The sequence below is a fragment of the Ciconia boyciana genome, chromosome 6, assembly GCF_034638445.1.
Source record: "Ciconia boyciana chromosome 6, ASM3463844v1, whole genome shotgun sequence".
Lineage (NCBI taxonomy): Eukaryota > Metazoa > Chordata > Aves > Ciconiiformes > Ciconiidae > Ciconia > Ciconia boyciana.
Genome location: NC_132939.1, coordinates 17,605,855 through 17,626,860, shown reverse-complemented (window position 1 = coordinate 17,626,860; position 21,006 = coordinate 17,605,855). Strand labels below are relative to the sequence as shown.

The following is a 21,006-nucleotide window of genomic DNA, read 5'->3' as shown; positions in this document are numbered from 1 at the left end:
TTCTGCATACAAGATGCATGTGCTTTACTGACCTTAACATTACCAATGTTTTCAAAGGCAACTACATACAAACCACAAAAAACCTACTGGGCCTTTCTGTTACTCCAAATATGTTCATTCCTCAGAAGGAGGAATATAAATATAAAAATACAAAGCAAAGATGTTTCAACTCTTAATTAAGGAAAGGAACACAGCCTAATGGTTATAGCATGAACCTAAGATTTGAGAGAACAGAGGTGTCATGGTATGACCTTCTGCAGGTCACCTTGAGGCTTAAGAATACTTGAATATAGTTCTGCATATTGGACACTTAGCTGTTATATGCAGTTGTGAAGTAGGCAAGATATTTTTTAGGATTTCATGAAGTAGCTACTGCCAGTGAAATGCATTATTAGGCCACAGAGAACTGTCCCTGCAGGCATACTACATCAGAAAGATTATTAACTCAGGGTTAAATTGTCATGTTAAAAACATCAGTCTTGAATAACAAGCAATTTATAGCTGTATTTCCCAATTACAAACCAATCCACAAACTGTATCTCAGTAAGAAACCCTGTTCATTCCCCTTGTCTCTGAACAGGTAATTAGGTATGGAGTACTTTGGGTAATCAGTTACTTTGGCAGCACTCCGTTTCCTTGGAGGGACAGCTCCAAGAACGCACCACCCTCTGCCATTAGCCCTTCATGTCTTCCCCACCTGCTTGTTCAATGCAGGTACATTTGCCTTGTACTTACCCGCTTGATTGCAACTGCAGGTTGAGCGAAGATGATGATCTGTTCCCTTTTGCAACAAAGGGACTGTTAGCTTCTACTATGCAAAGTGTTCTGGGTATACTTATGAAAGTTTTTAATAACAGCAGCTAGAGTAAGTATCATAGTAGAACTACCCAGTTTTTCCTGCTTATGTAAAGATACTAAAGTCATCTGGAAAATACTGTTCTTACTGTGGGACAAATTACTCAGCTCCCATTTAGTAGTAAATTTTGCTGACTGTGACGTATTCCAGAATGCAAGCTACAGTGGGTTTTAGATAGAGATCAGTATGCAGGGCAAATTAACCAAAGTCTGGACAGCTATAATAAACAAGAATCCTAATGTGGATTTGCTGACTGAGCAGCACCTTCCCAAATAGAACTGGCAACCATTCAACCTGCTACTGTTGTTGCGAAGAAACTTCTTACAGGTTGGCTTTTTTAAAGAATGGATTTTTATTGACTTTCCAGATGACATTATTAACCCACGTAAACAGGATTTTTACTTTGCACATAATAGAAAGTGTAAACAGAAATTTGAGCATCGGTATATGCTCACTTCTTCAATGGTGACCCAGCACTCGCCTTCTAAAAAAAAAGTCCTGTTGTTTTCAATTTGCACTTCCATTCTGAACCATTTGTAGGTACTCCTTGTATAGCTTTTCTTGCGTTTCATAAAGTTTCTTTAGCTTCTTAATTTGTCCTTTGCTGAGTTCTTTGCCTTCTGTATCATGGGTGGGAAATCCCTGAAATATATATATATAAAAAATAAATATTTAAGATAAATTCTTGGACTGCTTTTGCTCCTTATGGAATTGTGTTTTAATAAGATAGGGGGATAATGTAATAATGACAAGCTGTCAGGATGGGGTGCATCTTGGCTAATTTTAGTCACCTAGAAGTTTGACAACTAACTTTGACTATTTGTGTATGTTCCCTTCCTAGTTAATGAAGGGGCAAAGGGTGTATTTATTTTCTGTCCTGTACTAAGTAAGGGAAGCTTAAGACAACTAACTTCTAGATGGTTATAGTTAAGAGAATAATGACTAATCCCTGAACAGATGGTTAAGAGACCACTTTTATTCATACTAGCATATTGAATCCAAGGCTTAAAGCAAAAGCAGTAAGACATTCATGTTCTCGATGGAGAAGGTATGATCAGAGCTTTTATGGACGTTCTCCTCGGCTTGCAGGGGTATTTTTGAGTATTTACACTCTCCATTCTTCCTTGCCACCAGGGCCTGAATTTGCGTGGGTGAAGAGGAGAGGCAGAAGCAGGATCAATGTGCTGGATCAAGCGCTGAAGAAACAGTGCTTTATGTTTTCTAAGTAACACCTTTTAGTCTCAAGGGGAGCAATCAAGAGCAAAGTTATCTCTACAGCCCCTTCAGAGATCCTTTGCTAGGAGAGAGAAAAACAGCGGGCAGAACCAAAAAGGAAGCACAGGACCTCTCTGAAAAACATGAGTTCTAGCAGAGTTGGGGAGTTTGTACTTGCAAGTGAATTCCTTGCCTTGCAACAGGGTAATAAATCTGTGAACAAACATCGTACATGTTCCTACCTGCAATATCTACAGGGAATTTTGCTCTGCAATGAGGGGCCAAAGGAGACCAATGTACAATGAAAATACCCTTGAAATGACGGCTAACAGTTGGAGAACCTTGCTCTCCAATACAATATGTATGTGCAGTAAAATTAATATATCCCCTTTTCTTTCTCTCCTTCCCTCCTCCTGCTACGTTAATAGCACTGCCCTGGAGGTTTTGGAACAAGATCAGCTACATACATGTAAAATTGAGTATGTACAACGGGGGAAGGAAAACCACTCCCTATCTAAAGAAAAGGCTCTTACGTTTTCATCAAACATGGAATATTTGTCATGTTCCGATTTAAACATTTCATGTGGTGGAATCTTCATTTTTGCCAGTTTTGCTACCTGTAACATAAAACGTGCATTAACTGCATTAGCATCACAGTTGATTACTGACAACCTGTCACATATGCAAAAGGAAAAGTAGACTATAATTTGCAAATCAAAGAGCATGTAATTCACAATTGTTTATCATGTGAAAAGAAACTTTCAGTGAGGAACAACTCAGCAAGTCTTAGCTATGCTTGGGTGGGGGGGATTTTTTTCCTGCTTACAAGCACAGGTTTCTATGTACGTCACAGCAGGATCGGGATGCAAGTAATTGCACTGAAAATAAACTGAACTTTCACTTATCTGTAAACAAGCACATCTCAGAATCTTTTCCAAGCAATTTATGCCCAATGCAAGGGAATCACCTTTTTGAAAGAATGCAAAAAGCTACTTCGAATTTGTGGATAATAAATGCTATTTATCTGGTTTTCTCTCTGTACATGGTGCTCTCTAAAAGTTTACTTCCTCTTTTAACCCAGGAGTGCATTTCCTGTACTGAGTCATCAGCATGGCAAACAATCTTTTCTTCTTACGAGTTCATCTCCTCTGGCTGTCTACTCCTCATCCAAAGCCTAAAACTTTTGAGCTATCTCAATTCCAACTGTAGAGACAGAATGTGTTTTTACAAAACACTACATTTCAGAGTTCAATCGTAGGGAACAGGTGGATTATTATAGAGAAAAAAACACCCTGTTTTCAGACATACCTACAACACTGGAAAGGGAAGAAAATAATGACACAAGCAAAATCTTCTCTAACAGGCATGTAAGATACTACTTTGGCCATTAAGGAAGTAGTACTGTCTACAGACTGAGATATGTGCTACAAAATCTTCTAAGAAGGTTTTGCAGCCTTTAGTTGTGTTTTCAAAGATGGCTTCTTTATAATGGGAGCTGGATATTCAAATCTGAACTGCAAGCCAAAGTCATTCTGAGCAGGAAATTGTAGACAAAAAAAAAAAAAAAAAAGGAGGCCCAGTTAAGGCTGGGCAGAAAGCCTGTGTTCTAATGTAATCTTTGCTGCATATGACTATTGCTACTAACACTTTTCTTCAAAACCAGGTTAAAAGGATCTCAACACTTACTTCCTGCTCTTGTTTTTTCCTGGCTGCTTCTTCTTTCTTCCTTTTTTTCTCTTCTTCAATCTATGAAAGGCAATGTTAATGAGTAAAAGGTAACTAACTACGTCATTTGGTTGTTTTCTGAAAATCTGAGCCAGCTAGCTCCCCTGGATATCTAATTACAGACAGAACAGGCAGCATGACCTGCAGCAAAACCACCATGCCTTATAATTAGGATTGTCTGATACTTCCCACTGTACAACTTTGATTTCATTTGCTTTTATTCACAGTTAAACCAGTTTTAACTGTTCAGAATGCTTTTGCATGCAAAATGTATACATATGAAAGAATACCTACAAAGCCTGCAAAAGAAATGGTCCTGCCTTTTCACAGGGAAAAATCTTTTGCAAATGACTTTAAAAAAAAAAGACCGTATTTTGCTGATATTTTAAAATCTTGCCTCAAACTGTGAGGACATTACACTTTCTCAAGAAGCAGTTGTATCCCTTGATGTTCCTAGGGAAACAACTATCCAAATTTAGCCAACTTATAAAACTTAAAAAAAATATTAAAAAGTCTCATCCTGCACTTGCTTAGGAGAGACCTCTCAGTTCTCCAAGGGTTCTGCCAGTACTGAACATAATACTGTTTCCAGGGAAAATGTACTCTAGCTGCAGGCTCCACCCAGCAGCTATATACAAACTGCCTTCAAATGTCTTTTTGATGAAAACATCTAGAATTGGCTGAAATCACATTATACTTCTCCTTTTTCTAAAAAACATCTACATGGAAGGAGAAATGCTGGAAAGTCTTCCAAACATTTCTAGTCATGATGGGATTTTATTATTTGTTAAAACTGAAGAAAGACATATGAAGTGTTACTTTCATATGTTACAAAGTCAAATATTAATGCTAGGAAGTGCCAAAAGGAGGGTTTCTGTACAGACCTTGTGCATGTGAATTAGGATTCACAATCTTTATATAGTAACATGTGAATTCTTGCCCCCACACTCTGAATATCTCATTCATCTGTACTACATTTATTAAGATTTAGCCAGTGCATTTTGTTCTCACATATCAGATAAATACAATTCTATGGAAAATGTCAACTTCATTTGTACAGACAAAAGAAGTCCGAATTAGCTTCTCATTGGAATCATTCTTCCAGAGAGATAAGACAGTACGCATGCAATACTCAACATCCCTTAATTATATGAAGATCTTAAAAACCAACCAACCAACCAAAAAACCTTACAGGTATTCATTAGGTCCCATACAAAATTTTCAAGAAGCTACTGTTTCAAAAATTCTTTTCCTGAACACCACTCAAATTTTAGTATCAATTCTCTTACGTTATTTTCCTTGTTGCTAGTCTGTTAAGATTTTTCTTACAAGTTATCAAAGAAATGTAAGAGTATCCACAGCTTACACTTTACTTTAAATTTAAAAAATATAGAATACTTAAAATAATAACCTTTTTCTTTTCTTCTCTTTCTTTCAATAACGTGTCCTTATCCACTAATTTAACCACAGTTGGAAGTCCTAAAGAAGCAAAAACAGATGAATGAGTTTCCAATGCTTGAATAGTCAAAGATAAATGTATTTACCCTATGATAACTGTTTTCTTTTTGCAAGCTGAATGCAAATATAACTGAGTGACTACTCAAAAGTGACTAAGAAATTAGGTGCTATACAAAAAGATCAAAAATATTGCAATGTACATTTTTATAGTCTATACATATTTTCTGATATACCGTTCTAGAATACATATTCATACATCAGAAATACGATATGCTATAGCTTTGCAGTCCTTGAGTTTGTTGGATTATTCCAGATTAGTCTTGACAGGTTGTTTATCCACTTCTTATGAAAATAGTAAGATTATAAAACCAGCTACCTACAAAGTTGCAAGACGTATAATTGGGTACCTTCATGATCTTCAAATCGAACACCAAGTTCAGGAAGGATATCATCTCGAAGAGCATCACTCAACTGCAGCACTTCAGTTACTACAGAGCATGAAAAATACTTTTAGTGAAGTAAGATTTGGTGAAAGTATACTTCTGTCCTGCTACAGTTATTTAAATGCAATTAAGAAATTGCCACTCTCTCACACAGGCCAGAGAAAGGTCTTTTGTTTTAAAGTGATAAACCTTTTAAGTAAGTTCTACCTTCTTTCAGCTACACAGAGAAGAAGCATATTCCTTTGCAGGGACTTGAAATTCATAAATTTCTCCCAAGATACACTCATTGTTCCTGAGGGGGAACAGAAAGAAAATCCAAGGAAATTCAGGAATGATGCAACAGTTCTGCTAGGGTATAGTGCAAGGGTATATGACTCAGGCAGATCCTAATGGTTGCTGTAGGATTTCCAATAAGAAGGGTTAAGAACCCTATTTTAGAAAAATCACAAATCAACATATCCTGTGCTACATCTAACAGTGCCTTTGAAGGACTATGATTTTGTTGTTTTGATAACTACACATATATTTGTTATAGCAACTGTAATCCAAACATCCTCTGTTTCTACAGATAGTTATCTTTATTACCTAGTCTGACCAAGCCAGTTTTTTTCAAGCAAGCCAGTTGCAGCAGAACAGAGAATTTTGATTTGGCTTTCTAGATGGTGACCAGGACATCGTGACTAACATTTTTTTTTCCTTGCAAACTTATCAAAGAGCCTTTGATGACAGCACATGGTTAAGAACTCAAGATTTAGCTGAAATAGATGCTATCAAGTCTTAAGAGGAAAGTAAATCTTCATACAAGATACTTACTTGGATGAGAAATTGTATCAGCCAAGAAGCAGCAGAACAGTTAAGAGGAACAAAATGCATCAAGAAGACCCAGTATGTTGCTGTTGTGAACTTAATTCAGTGGTATTTTTTATAGACAGTCTTGTATTTATGAGGAAACACTTACCAAGTGTGACAAGATAGATACTTGGGTTAGATGATACCACGTGCTTATAATAAGCAAGTGTTCTCCCTTTCAGCAACTCTCAGCTGGTTAAATGTAAGAAGTAATAGGGGTCTCAAAGGTAATAATTCTGGCAGTAGAAGCTACCATCCAGATGCTGTACTAAACACTGCAGGTATCAGTAGATACAAGTACCATCCCTGAGCCTTCGTCTCCTCCATAATTCTCAGAGCCTCAGCTGAACAGTGAACAGAGCACCGACTATCCTAATCCCATAAAAAGGAACAGCCACCCTATTTCATTGCATGGTAGTGTTCTGCAGCTCTCTCTTTGTAGAGGAAAGCACTGCATTTTATAGAAGCTCTTTTGTCTGCCGTGAACTAAGTTGTTATTTTTCTTGATCCAGAGCAGTTATACACAGTGAAGCACATTCATGTTTGATGCAACTCCAAAGAAGCCCTTAAGATAAACAAGGGATAAGATCACCTCACTGGCTGTTAACACTAAAAGGTGTTGACTTTAACCTAGGCAAAGGAATTACACATGTTGTATCAAGAATGTATCAGAGACACTTACTGCTTATTCAATAAAACACTGTCTGCTCAGTTATAAATATTTACGTATCTGAAATAATGAGTAATTGAAAGTTTAAGAAGAAGAAATCCATCAAGGTAGAGAATAATGAGAAATGTATAACAAAACATGTATTATTTATGAAAGGACACATCCTCTGATCAATCCTCTGTCATCCAGAGGAGTCCACACCATGCTTCTTAGGGCTGAAATGTGCCTGTTCTTTGCATGTGGTACCTCCAGAGCAAAGATGTTTAAGGATTGGGTAGGGGGTTGTTTATGGGCTGCCCCAAGATAGAAGCCTTCATCCTCACTGAGGACAGTGATCAGGAAACCAGTGGGATACAACCTTACCATCAGTGCCCATGAACACCCTGGCAGCTAGGCACTCCTTGAGCCTGTGACTATTTCCCAGACCTCTTTTTACACTTTCTGTGAATTTCAAGCCGAAGAGTCTCCAACGTGAAACAGATGTTGTGCTGTTGTGAATGGGAACACTGATGGGGAGGAGGAAAAGGAGGAGCTTAGAAAGCACCTTGAGAATGCTGGATGTTAAGACTGGCAGCAAAAGATGAGAGCACGCACGGTTACAATGAACAAGTTTGTCCTAATTCTGGTCAACTCATGATACATTAGGCAGAGGGTTTCCCACTGTGTCCTAGAAGCAGCTTAGAGCAAGATACCACATGGCACCAGCACCCATGGCAGCAAATTAAAATGCAGAGTTCAGTCATAGACACCTTTACCACAGGATAGTCAATTTAAGCAGATGTCCTGAGGTAAGTAACCAACAACAACTGAAGAGACTTGCTCCTTTTAAACACCTGAATAACAATTTGTTACTAACGAGAATTCTTCCCAAGCATCGGGGATGGCACTGGAGCACAGATCTGCTCCACTGTGCATCCTCGCAGAGACAACTATATGGGGTCTTTGCAGTTGGTGAAGTACTCAGGTAAAACATCAGGATGCACAATATAGAGATGCTCTGACCAATCAATCATTGATGTCTTTTGCAGAGGTTTTCTGCATTTCTTTCCTTTGTACAGCTAGCACAGTGTTTTCCTTTTTCTGTTTACCATCATTGCTAGATATGTGCACAAATTAAGTCAAGACTCAACTGGAAATGATCGGTGCAGGTCTCCAGTTTGCATACTAATAAGCTTATAAAATAGAGAATTAATTTTATTAATATGTTTGAATGTTAGCCATTCTGGATGATGGTAAAATTTGTGTAGAGTATATACATTTTGATTCTTACCAAAAACCAAAGTTTTACAAATGGCTATTCTGTGAAATGTTTTGGAACTATAGGTACATTTTTAGCAGTTATATGTATACGGATGGGGACATTTGTATTACTCTGCAAGCTTTACAGAAGCAGCATACTTTTTATTTAACCTCTAGTAATACTTAAAGCAACACAGATCACGTCAATTAATATTTAACACCATCCTGCCAGCATGGGGCTATGATGTGGAAACTCCCTTCACTTACAACCATGTAGAGGCAGTATCGCCAGCCATTAATCAGAACAACTTTTGCAGTAATTTAACACTTCCTGCAAGCAAGAATCTAATGGGTACAGGGAAACAAATCAGTAGCATGTCAGTACAGGTCCTGCCAACCACCACTCAGCTTCCATATATCAAACAGTTTAATGAAACGTGCCTCCCTGGTCAAACTGCAGAGTGCTCTGTACCCCAATCAAATAGCAACTAGATCCAGCTTTATTCTTACTGCCCAATTTATTTCAGGCAAAAAATCAATACCTTCCAAGTAAGAAACTCAAGTGCCAGTAAACAGTCTAGCGCTAAGTATGTTCTAAAAGTAATCTACAAGAAGCCCCGTGATATTTAAACCTTACCACTGTTAAGAGTGAGGATCAGTTTAGCTCAATCATCAGAAAGCAAGGAGAAAAAAAAGCCTCATATAAAATTAGTATTTACGTTAAATACTGAAAAACCAAAGGTCACATTTTTAGCTGAGGAGATACACACAAACTTCTTGAATTAATTCAAATTACAGAAAATATTTGCTGTTGGAACTAATAAGCCTATTTCTCACCATCAATTAGGCCTACAGGAGTTTGACAGTAATAGCTGAGTAGTCACATTAACAAATAGAGTTTTGTGCTTTTAAGGTAAACTTATTAGCCCCTAGAAGAACTCAAAACAGTAGCAGAATTAAGGTTCACATTCTTTGCCAGCTGAATAGATTATCAACCAGACACTACAAGTAATTTTATATTTCTGTATAATATATGGGTTATTTATATATGTTATATATATTAAAAATGCTCTCTTTTGCCTTCAAGTACAAATCTCAGTGTAAAGTTTTAAGAAAATAAGAATCAAATACATATTGAAGACATGTAAAATTCCACAGGGAACAGCAGAAAATAGTAAGAGCTCCAGTAGGAACTAATCAACCAGTAAAATCAAAGAGGGCTTAATGGAACAACCCTTTTAACACTATATAGTTCTGTTGCCAACACACACAGCATGATCAAAGCTTTTCGGGGGGGGGGAAGCGCCTAGAACAACTTCTAGCAAACTCCGAAATGAATTCTCCAAAGGGAGTGCTCAATTACCTTCAGGGTAGCTGATGGGTATTCCAACTATGCTAACAAATAAGAACGAACATCTCAGGCTATTTAAACACAGACAGTATCATTGTGTAGCAATCTAAACTTTTAAGAGAACACAAGCTCCCTGGGGGGAAGAGATCATGGGTACTTTCATACCTAGAAAGCAGGGAGTGCCCTAATCTAGAGAAACAACAGCTAGTCCTCCTCATTCCAGAACTTTTAGATTCTTTAGGAAATTAAAAGAAAATGAGTTTAGCAGCCTGTAAAAGATTCCCAAATTAAAGAGACAGGTAGCAGAGATGCAAATACTCAAACCAACTCAGATTTAAAGATGCCTTACGTTTATTCTCTAAGCAAAGAGAGACTGTATCAGCTGGCTCACCCCTCCGGTTTGATTCCTACAACCTCTGAGTCTCATGTGCAACAATACAGGAAAAAGTGAACTCTCACCTTTCTTCTCTCTGGCAATTTGTCGCACTCCTTCTCTGAACTCAGAAAGAACTTGTAGGTATGGCATCACTGTAGATTCAATCTGCAGGATAATTATTTCTACAGTTAGCTAATCATCATTTAGATATAAAACATGTCCTTACCCACTTTATATTTATGTGCTGTTGGATGGAACTTGACCCTCAGGGCAGATCTGTATCAATAAAAATTGTCATTGCTCTATCGATGTCAAAGAGTAGATGATAATTTGCATTAGCTGTCAATTTTTGTTTTGTGCAGATAAAATCAACTTGTGAAGTTCTGCCTCTCCCCATTCCTTTTTTGTCTCCTTTCAGTTACAGATACATCAGTTCCACAGGGTTATGCTACAGTCCAGCTAACTATAATGCAGTACAGGGATAAAAATAGCACCCAGATGAATTTACCACTTCATGTCCTGTGTTGTCTTACTTAGGTCCAACTGCTTGTCAGACATAATACCAGGTGAAACTGATGTTAGGACTTATTTTCATTAGAACATAGATCTGTTCCTCAAATGTTGGCTTAGGCTAATTGTATTTATTTCCAATACAGTACAGTTGTCTGTATTCCTCACATTACTCCCTCCCCCACAAAAAGTGGGGAGACATTACTGTTGAATTATTTCAGGTGTAAGTAAATGCTGGTCATGAAAGCTCAAAGAAAAAGTCCTGAGAATCCTGCTCTCAATGATAGTGAATAGCAACAGCAAGCACTTAGTAAACAGCAGTGAACAATTACAAAAACAACTACAGATCAGCGCTGTCTGCCAGCACTTCTCTGGAATCCCAAGAGGAGAAGCCAGGCACCCAGGGGACTGCTTAAATTAAAAGTTTCATTACTTTGGAGGGTGGGGAAGAGAGAGAAAAAAATGCATGCTTTTGTTTCCCCTACAGTTTCCACGTGTCTTTCCCATCTGTTCAATCTCCATGACAAATTTCTATGCAATTAACAGACAAGGTAGTCTGTTATGCTCTAAAAGTGCCTATATGAAATGAGCTGAGGAGCTCCGTTTAAACTTTTCATAAATGTGAATACTATGCAATCAGCTTCACAACTGGAACCATTGCTGACAAGGTTGGCAGAAAGAACAGACTCTGGAAAGTGAACAACAGTCACATCTCTACTAGCCCCTCTACACTGAAACTAGCTCAACATGCAAATTACATGGTGTCAGGAAAGCATGCACTGTCACTACTTTATCAGTCATTTAAAGAAGAAAGATTTTTATTTCCAGAATAACTAACTTGACAGCAACGCTTAATTAATTTGGAAAATGAGACTATGGAACCTGAGGTTTTCTGACTTCAAATCTCTTCTATCCCCTTTCAAGTAAATTACTGAACTATGGTAATTAAGCTAGTTGTTTTTTCAGAGCTTTTGAAGAGGCTTGTGCCTTTTTTGGAGATAATGACTCTATTGGTTCCTTCATCTCCAATTCAGAGAAAAAAACAATAGGCCTGATCCACAGCCTTCTGTAATTAATGAGAAGTTTTCCAACCTTGAAAGTTCACCTGGTAATTTTTGCTAAGAAAAATAAGTATCTGCATGGAAGATTGAAAGAGGGTGTAATATTTAATGAAACAGCCAAAACATTTGTGATATTATGCATCTTTATATTACAATGCTTAAAACCAGTAAAGTCCTAGGTGATAAAAGCAGGAGTTTCTTGTGTGTAACAGGTGTTAGCACAAGATTCTTCTGACAAGCATGCTAACAGGTGTGCACAGGATTCTTTCTGCACAGATTCTTCTGACTCTACTACCCTTGGCAATGTTACTTCAAAGGAGAGAAAGGGCTTAGCTTCTTGTTCCAAGCTATTGCCAATCCTTCCATAAAGCATATCTGTTGTAAACACTGCCTGAATGAAGTGCTAAATATGACTTTAATTTTCATTTTCCCTAAAAAGGTAAGTGTTAAGGTACTGCCTTTCTTCTGAAATTCAAAATAATTCTGAGCTAAATTAAAATTCACTATTGATGGGTTTTGATATGGAATGCTGAGCATCTTCCTTATTATCCTTGTTAATGTGCATGGGCAATTATCAGATGAGTGTTCATTCACATTCTTCAACCACAAGCAAGCTTTCCTCTTCCTTTGATGAACAAAAAGTTTAGCTTTTTCACTACACCACAAATGTTTTAATTATTCCTTCTAAGCAGGAACAGAAAAACATTTTTCTGCATTCAAAGGTGTGACCATACTTGAAAAACAGCACTGATTTGTCTATGTCAAATTTTTCACATGAACAAAGAGAGCAAAGTTGATAGCTTTCATATAGAGTTATTTCTCCCGCCTGCACCACAAAACATTACTGTTATTACAGGGCCCATAAGCACTTTCATCAGGTATCTCCCAAGTATTTCCAGAAAAATTCTGCATCACAGTGGAACTGCTGGGTGACCAAAGCAAAACAGCCTTTAAAAGCCAGATAAAAAGCATGGCTACAAATGAGATCAGAAAGAGATTGAAATGTGGATAAAACTCCAGCTGCCTCCAGGCTGGTTTTTGGTGTACCACAAGGAAGTTTAATCAGTATAATTATATTTTTGAAACTACTTAACATACAAATACTTGTAATGAGACTTTAGACTGTAGCATGTGTTGTCTGTAGTTAACATGTGGTTTCTTAAACAGACTCATCATTCAGAAGACAAGATAATTCTTTTTCTGGTTGCTATACAATTTGTCTGTCATTAAGTCAAACAAACCTATAAAAAACCCCAACTCTCATAAAAGAAAAATCCTGCTTCCTACGCCAATTACTTACTTCAGATTCAAATGTTAAAAGCGGAAAGAATGTAATTCAGCTACATATCAGTAATGTAATCACTTTATCTAACCTAAGCTTTCAAAGGACACAGAGTAATTTTGTATAGTGTACTTTGTCCTTCACTTACATTTATGTTTTGACTGTTCCCTCCAACAGGAAAACCAATTGCGTCATCACTTTCTATGGCACCAAAAATCTGGTCAAAGGAGCAAAAAAAAAAAAAAAGAAAAAAAGAAAAAAAGAAAAGATTGTATACATCAAGTCACAGGTATGTGAAAACTAGAGCAAAATCACATCTACTAGGTTTTTGAAGCCACTTAGTTCTCCTTTAACTCACAATTCACTGCTCTAACAAGAAGATGTTTTGGTTTTTAATTGATAAAGCATACTAAGCTTTCAGATTTAGCTTTAAAGCTGTCAGATTTGCCATTCTGACTTCATATTTTTTCTACTGTCTAATTTTTCTTGCATGTATTAGGGGCTCTCCACTATTCAACAAAACATTAGCTGAAATTATAATGTAACATAAAGGACTCCAAATTGTTCCTGCTGCAGCACACACTGCAGTTTGGGGTTGGTTTGGTTGGGGTGTGTGTGGAAGATCTCTAGTTTCCTACAAGTTTTAAACAAAGACTGTACAGATCCCTACATACTTGAAAAATACAACAGTTATAATTGCACAGTGCAATAGCAATGTTACTACTTGCTATTACATACCTTTAGCATTTGAGTGAGATAGGAACTGATGTTTTCTAAAAGAAGTCTGTTTGGCATTTGTCTGGAAGATTTCTTTGCAGCAATATAGGAGTTACTCTGACTGACTAATGAACGCATTTCTTCTAAGACAGAGCGAGTGTCAATATTGTCACACAGTGCTTCATGAATTGCTGCCTTCTTGTCGTAAAAACTAAGAAGGAAAAAAATTTTTTTTACTATTGATGTCAAAAGTATCTGCAACCTACTCTGAAGAACTTCTGTTAGAAGAGTAAGGGGACCTAAAAGTGAGATAATCTTTTGTTGGTCATAGTTTATATTTGAAGGAAAAACAGATGAGCAAGAAAAAGGCATTATCATGATGCTGCTGTTTTGTTGCTATGGACAAAGGCAGGCACGATAATCTAACTGGCAACAACTATCCAAACAAATTACATCTAACACTTTTTCAGCAACTGACCTTTTCATACCAGTTTTTAAAAGCAGCATAAATTGATTATTTAGTACCTTCTTGTGCTTACTATTTTTTTTTTCTTCCAGTATTGCTCTCCTATTCCTATGTACCAGCCAAGTACTCTATTTAGTATCTTTCCAGTGAGGAGCACCAATTTGGAAGTTAACTTACCACAAAGTTAAGTGTTATGAAGCTCTTACAAGCAGATACAAGGAATAAATTCATGTAAACCTTTGTAATGTTCATGACTAGGCATAATAAGTAATACAGTATATTAAGTACCATTTCATCACGCAAGGGGTACTACTGTTTCAAACAACATACTTTTTCAAGAGAAAAGAGAAAGAGAAGTGGTAGAGAAAGGAGACAAAACCAAATATCCATGAAGCGTATCTTCTGTTCCTCCCACTCCTTTGTCCCTTTCCCTTTGACATCTCTATTACTTACTGTCTTCCCCCTTTTTTAAAGAAAGGGTTATCTCTACCAACCTCAAGTACAAGATGACATTTTCAGAGGACATCACTAAACAGAAGCATCTGCACTTGGTCCTTCAATAGTCAACATCTCTGTCCACAACAGTGAACTGAACTAGGAACAATTTTAGTACTGCAGCATAAGATCCTTCTATTTTAAATTTCACTCATAATAGAAGTCATATAGGAAGCCGTTCGTGTTACAAACAGTAATGTAGTTTTGTTATAAAAGTGAAAAACTGCAATATTGAGATCACTGTCTCTCAATAACACATTTTCAAACATTGGCACTCTGATCTTCTGCACTTTTAGTCAGGTCATTTAACTTCTGTTTGTCTCAGTTTTCTCACTGCACTTTGAAATGTGTAAAATACTATTTTTCCAGTTGTAAACACTGTGAATTATCAATCACTTCTCAGATAGAAGGACAACATTTCAAGTAGTGTAGAAAATGACACCTATCTAACAAAAAAGTTATCTTTCCCTTCACAAACAGGGCAATGAGGCATGCCAGTGTACTTAACATAAATGAAAGAGAAATTAACAATTTCATCTATAATTCATAAAGCTGTTGCAAGATTAAATTCACTAGCTTGTATAGACTTGGGGTACTCAGTGGAAATGTACAGACTTACAAATATCACTATGTACATAGTAAGTCATTTTGCAAGGAAAAAAAAACCATGTAGCTACACAATGGCTATTCACAGAGAAGTAGGAATGATCCACTCACTTTTTGCTCAGCTCTGCTTCCTGATTTTCCCATTTCTGAAACTGGCCTGTCACATCAGTGGGAGCTCGAAGAATATCCTTCACATTTAAAAAGAACTCCTATAAAAGAAGAACATAGCTAAAAATCAGTTTAAATTAGACACAACCAATATTTACTATGAAAAAGCATTATTTCTTAATTAGCCTCCTAAAGTTTATGATTTCAACACTGTTTCAGCCAGGATCTACTGAATGTCTGTCAAAACAAGGAAACCCACACATTTTGCATAACTCTGTAAATCACAGTTGGACTGTAATTCAGTTCTATCTCTTGGCTGTTACTACATGATACACTATGATACTCTAACACCAAGCTGCTCAAATACAATACCATTTTAAAAAAGTTTAGACACGAGTTCTTACGGCAGATTTTTAAGTGTGTTGCTAGCAACAGAAGCTGAAGAATAAAAATGGCTTTATAGTGAGGGCCTATTTTATGTGGGCATCCAGCTTGGTGAAAAGTCATTTTCACTTATTCTGTGGCCCAAACCAAACATTTTAAATAAAAAGCAGAATAGCTTCAGCTGGAGAGACCAAGATCAATGATCTCAAAATGCTGTACAGCCTCCTTGTGGGAAACATGGGTTTAAATCACAGCTCCAAACTAAGCAGGGAAAGGAACTGTGCTTGACCCCTCACACGCGCCTGCAAGGCATAGAGGCAAATGCTCGATGTATGTGGTGAGGAGACAAGGTAGGAATGATACTCCCTCTTCCCCTTTGGCTATATTTGTGTAAAGTCTGATCTGGTAGACATGTTATGAGAGTGTCTGTTGGACTGAGTCCTATAAGCAAGCTGAACTGAGAAACTAATCTTGCGTGTAAGTGCCAAGCCGCTCAGAGATGTCAAAACTTGGAGGGGGCACCCAGCTGCAGAGAAATGTAGCTGTCTGTGGAATCTGCATGACTTGAATGTTCAATGGTAGCTAAACAAATACTGTGGCATCCCACCTGATGAATTCAGAAGGCAAACTCAGTCTGTGGATATGGCCTATATATCCTTGGATTCTATTCCTTGAAACACATATGGCAACACAAAGCTTAGACAGCTGGAGAAGGAACAGAAGCCTACTTACATTCATAAACTTCTCATACTGAATAGCTGACTCCATGGTATTATTTGAATAATCCAGTGTATCCTTCCAAGAGTGCATGAGAAAAGCCAACCGTAACTGTCGTGCTATTAGGAGTTTCAAAATAAACAAGGAAAATAATCATAATCTAAAGCCTTTTTATGGCCTCCAATACTGCAGTGGCTAAGAACATAATTTTTAATATTCTTACTGTCAATACATCTACCAAAAAAAGCAAGAACACTATTATCCATACAAATAATACTGACAAGGAACAGAAGAACAAGGAAGCTGTTCTAAAGTTAGTGAAGAAGAAAGGCACCTGAAGTTAGCCATTTTTGGAAATTCCATTTTGTGCCTGAATAACAAAGTTACCACAGTCACCACTCAAAGTACATCACAAACATTCAAATTCCAAAGTAATTTTTACCTGTATGCTTCTTCAGTGCATCTTTTATGGTAATGAAATTCTTCAAAGATTTGGACATTTTACAGCCAGCAATTGTTAAGTGGCCAGTATGCAGAAAATACCGAACCCAGTGATCGTTTTCAAAGTATGCCTGCAGCAAAAACAAAAAACCCCAACAACCCAACACTGTTTATATACATACCATGAAGTAGGATAATTTAAGAATAAAAGCCTGAGAACAAGAAGTTATGCTTATACAAAACACACATAAAGTTTTAAAAATTAATTGATGGATTTGTGTAAGTTGCAGTCAAAGCAAAGCACGTTGCTTTTTCACTGCAGAAACTGAAGGCCTGTTCATTCACCTCAGACTGTGCCAGTTCATTGTCATGGTGGGGAAATCGGAGATCAAACCCTCCTCCATGAATATCCATTGACTCTCCTAGAATGGATCCAGCCATTGCGGAACATTCAATGTGCCAACCTGGACGACCCTGTTAAGAAAAAGACATTACTTGCCTACTAGTTAATTGTCTTCCTGTCCTGCCTATGTATCATTCCCTCATTGGTCTGCCCCTAAGCAGTTACACGCCTGAGGAAATGAGATACAGAGTTACCAAGAAAAAAAGATTCTTAGTCTCAGCTTCATAAAAGTATACTATTAGATTTAAAGATCAAACATGGCATATACATCTGCAATGCTTTGCTTATCCTGCTTATTATTCTTTTTAAAATTACATTAATATTTTTGTTCACAAGGAAAAAAAGGATATAGAAATTACTGCAGATAAAGCCTGCAGATAAATAGAGGACAAATGACCAGTAACAGCCATGGTGAGCCGGCATGCAAACTTCTGTTTAAAAAGTATCAAACAGAGAGACTGATACACATTCTAAATTATTAAATGAACATAGCAACAGAATCTACGATTGAATACAAGATCTCCATAATCTATATATTATTAATATGAGGTGAGGCAAAGTATTTGTGTAACATGCTATCTAATAAGGTGTAGAAGATCTAAATCTGGATTATAATGTCCTTACCTTTCCCCATGGAGAGTCCCATGAGGGCTCTCCTGGCTTGGAAGATTTCCACAAAGCAAAATCATTTGGAGAATGCTTTTCAGTTAAGCGATCAGCTGAGATGCTCAGGTCACCTTTCAAAAGAGAAAATGTAAATATATATATTTTATTTAAACACCAGCTTTATTGATTTTTGGCCTCACTATACCTCACATCAAGTGAATTTAAAAAAATAAATAAAAAAGAAAAGAATAAACCTCAGCCCTCAAAATTCCTCATAATTAACCTTGATAATCCTTTGGGTTTTTGATTAATGTTCGGTTGACAGGAAATCTGACAACAAGTATCAGCTGCACTGCTTTCTATGTTTTGACATGAGATTCATCTACATTCTCTCTGCAGGCACAATTCCAATATTGCAGTTACAGAAAAAGAAATACAGAAACAAAAAACCCTATACTCATAGACAAGTAAGACTGCAGAATCAATTTACTCCAAAATTAGAAGGATCCAAATTAAGACTAGGATTGTCTTAATCTGCACACATAACATGATCATAGGATATTTCTTCCACCCCTAATCCCAGTTGCTGCACAGAATGGCTGGTAGTTGTTCAATAGCTATATTTACTGTTTTGTTACCATTACAGATGTGTTATGCACTATTTGCTGTTAGCTCCTTATGATCATTTAGGTGGTACTCTCATTATAACATCTTTAAAACATAGGGAATTTACCATTTCTGCAGTACTGTCCAAGACTAAAAGTGGTTAACAATACAACCTACCGCATAAGAGTTCAAGACAGATTAAAGACAAAACTGCCAAGGTTAAACTTGTCAATTGATTTTGATGTACAGGTTGAGATACCTGCAATCTCAATTGTTTAGGATACCTAACATTATGCACTTTAAATATAAAAGTATTATGCCTTTATTTACATTAATTGCAACTTTCAAAGCTTAGCATTTCTGCTGCCTGTAATAGTCAAAATGACATTATCTGTCAGGGTAAGGACAATCATCACAAACGAGTCAAAGCAGCTAAGCTGACAAGCAATAACTTGACATATGCATACTCTTGGTTAGTTACATTAATCACTCAGCGTCAGTTCCTATTTGCAAAAGGACACAACAATTCAACAAAAGTGACTGGTTACGTGGTGGAAATGATACATTCATGTTACCACAAAGATGTGGTTTAAGCTAGCACCTTTTATTTCACATAGAAGATTTCAGCTATAACGGTTTGAATTAAGAAGAAAAAAAAAAAATCATATCCATTTTAAGCTGCATCTCAGATACTGCTAGTTTCACCTAGCATGAGTGCTCTAATTTCACCTAGTATGAGTGTTATATAAAACCCTTTTAATATTCTTCTGATAGACTTTGCGGATTATTTGCTACTAAAACTGTACAAACTTAGGAACAGATAACTAATGAGTCTGGTTTATTGAGCATTTTAAGCTACTCCCCTGCTATGGCTTGACTCAGAAAAATCTATATTTGGATTTAGTTCAACACAACAAGGTTTACAAAGTAAAAAGAGTTCTCAGCATGAAAGAGGAACCAAAACATTTGTCATTAAATAACCACAGCCTGATGTGGAGAGCTTTCACCTGGCATGTGGAAGACCCAGCTTCAAGTCTTTGCTCCTCCTACTTTGAACCAGATGAACAGCTAAATAACTGGGCTATACTCAAATGACTGAGCTATTCACAATTCTGACCAAAAAAAACCCCCAAGCAAACAAAAAACCCAACCCAAAACCAGTCTAGAATGAATAACACCTCTTGGTATTTTCCAATTAAAAACTTTCAATAAATGCTGGCTCAAGCTACAGAACTTTGGAAAATAAATCTATTGGTAAAGGAAGTGCAGCAGGTAAACCATTCAACTCTGACAGTAACTTTGATCCAAACGTCAGTGAAATCAATTGAAGAGATCAACACATCATCAGTTTCTTCAGCAACTTAAGCAAATGTTATTTCCCCTTTTTACCTTCACCCTCTTGAAGAGCTTTTTGATCACCTACAGCTTCAGGAACCAACTTAGCATAGGAGTGTTTTTCACTGGAGTCAAACTTCACAGTATCAAAGTATACAGATCCATTAGACACATACCTGAAAAGTTAAAGATCATTATTTAGCTAACTTTCTACCAAGACTTAACTGCATTTTATCCCAAAAATCACTGTCTTAAACTTAAGCTCTCTAGTGAAACCACGTACAGTCTGGTACTGCTCAGTATTGTAAAGATTACTTAGGTGAGCCTGAGTTTTAAGGCCTTACCATTAAGACTTCAGAAAAATCATTGGAAGTCATAATAAAATTGATCAAAGGGAAAACAACTAACATCTTTTGTTAAACATAGGAGGTGAGACGTCAGATAACAGTCCCAAGAGAAGAAATACCTACAATACTTCTGGTCCCTTTTAATATTTTGCAATAATATTAATATGAATCATGTTTGTTTCACAGTCCATTTTGTCCTCCTTCACTTTGCTAATTTTGTCCCACTGCAACCATAATAAAAACTCTGACACAAAGGTAAGTTTCAGGACCACCAGGAATGCTGATAATTCAGTGCAAACAATTTTGAACTGTCCCCCCCGCCTTTTTAAAAGAAAACTTTACAATGTAGGTTTAAAGTAAGACCACGCAAGATAAATTATGTCAGTTTGAACCACAGGTTTGCTTTTTTCACAATAAAAATACATCCGTGTCAAAAAATTGAGGCTATTAACAGAAAGAGAACTCAAAAATTTCAGACAGGAATCTATCATGATACTTAGGAACTTCTAGAGTATTAGCTTGATTTTCACCAATATTAGACAATGACAGAAAAACAGTTCATGATTACTTTTTATTTTTAACTTACGTTATTTACAACTGATTTCTAGCCATCTACTCAGACATCCATTTTTGAAACCCCTTGCTGAAGGCCAAGAGTCAAACACAGTTCAAGTGAATGGGACTTTGAGTATTTATTTTAATGAATGAGGATTTCACCCTATAAATTTAATAATCGAACT

The 21,006-nt window shown here is 36.8% G+C and overlaps 1 protein-coding gene across 2 annotated transcripts in view; it reads right to left on the bottom strand.

Annotated features, from left to right (window-relative positions):
* The window catches only part of CARS1 (cysteinyl-tRNA synthetase 1), a 36,278-nt gene continuing 15,272 nt past the window's right edge, over positions 1-21,006 (bottom strand). For both annotated transcript variants that reach the window (XM_072864447.1, XM_072864448.1), the window contains 14 exons: positions 19,974-20,095; positions 17,997-18,109; positions 17,315-17,443; positions 16,971-17,100; positions 16,544-16,647; positions 15,431-15,528; positions 13,774-13,963; positions 13,184-13,252; positions 10,266-10,347; positions 5,662-5,742; positions 5,208-5,275; positions 3,758-3,817; positions 2,605-2,688; positions 1-1,498 (listed from right to left, as the gene is read on the bottom strand). In XM_072864447.1, coding sequence (XP_072720548.1) covers positions 1,364-1,498; positions 2,605-2,688; positions 3,758-3,817; positions 5,208-5,275; positions 5,662-5,742; positions 10,266-10,347; positions 13,184-13,252; positions 13,774-13,963; positions 15,431-15,528; positions 16,544-16,647; positions 16,971-17,100; positions 17,315-17,443; positions 17,997-18,109; positions 19,974-20,095 — 1,465 coding nt within the window. In that variant the 3' untranslated portion in view covers positions 1-1,363. The remainder of the gene's footprint in view (positions 1,499-2,604; positions 2,689-3,757; positions 3,818-5,207; positions 5,276-5,661; positions 5,743-10,265; positions 10,348-13,183; positions 13,253-13,773; positions 13,964-15,430; positions 15,529-16,543; positions 16,648-16,970; positions 17,101-17,314; positions 17,444-17,996; positions 18,110-19,973; positions 20,096-21,006) is intronic.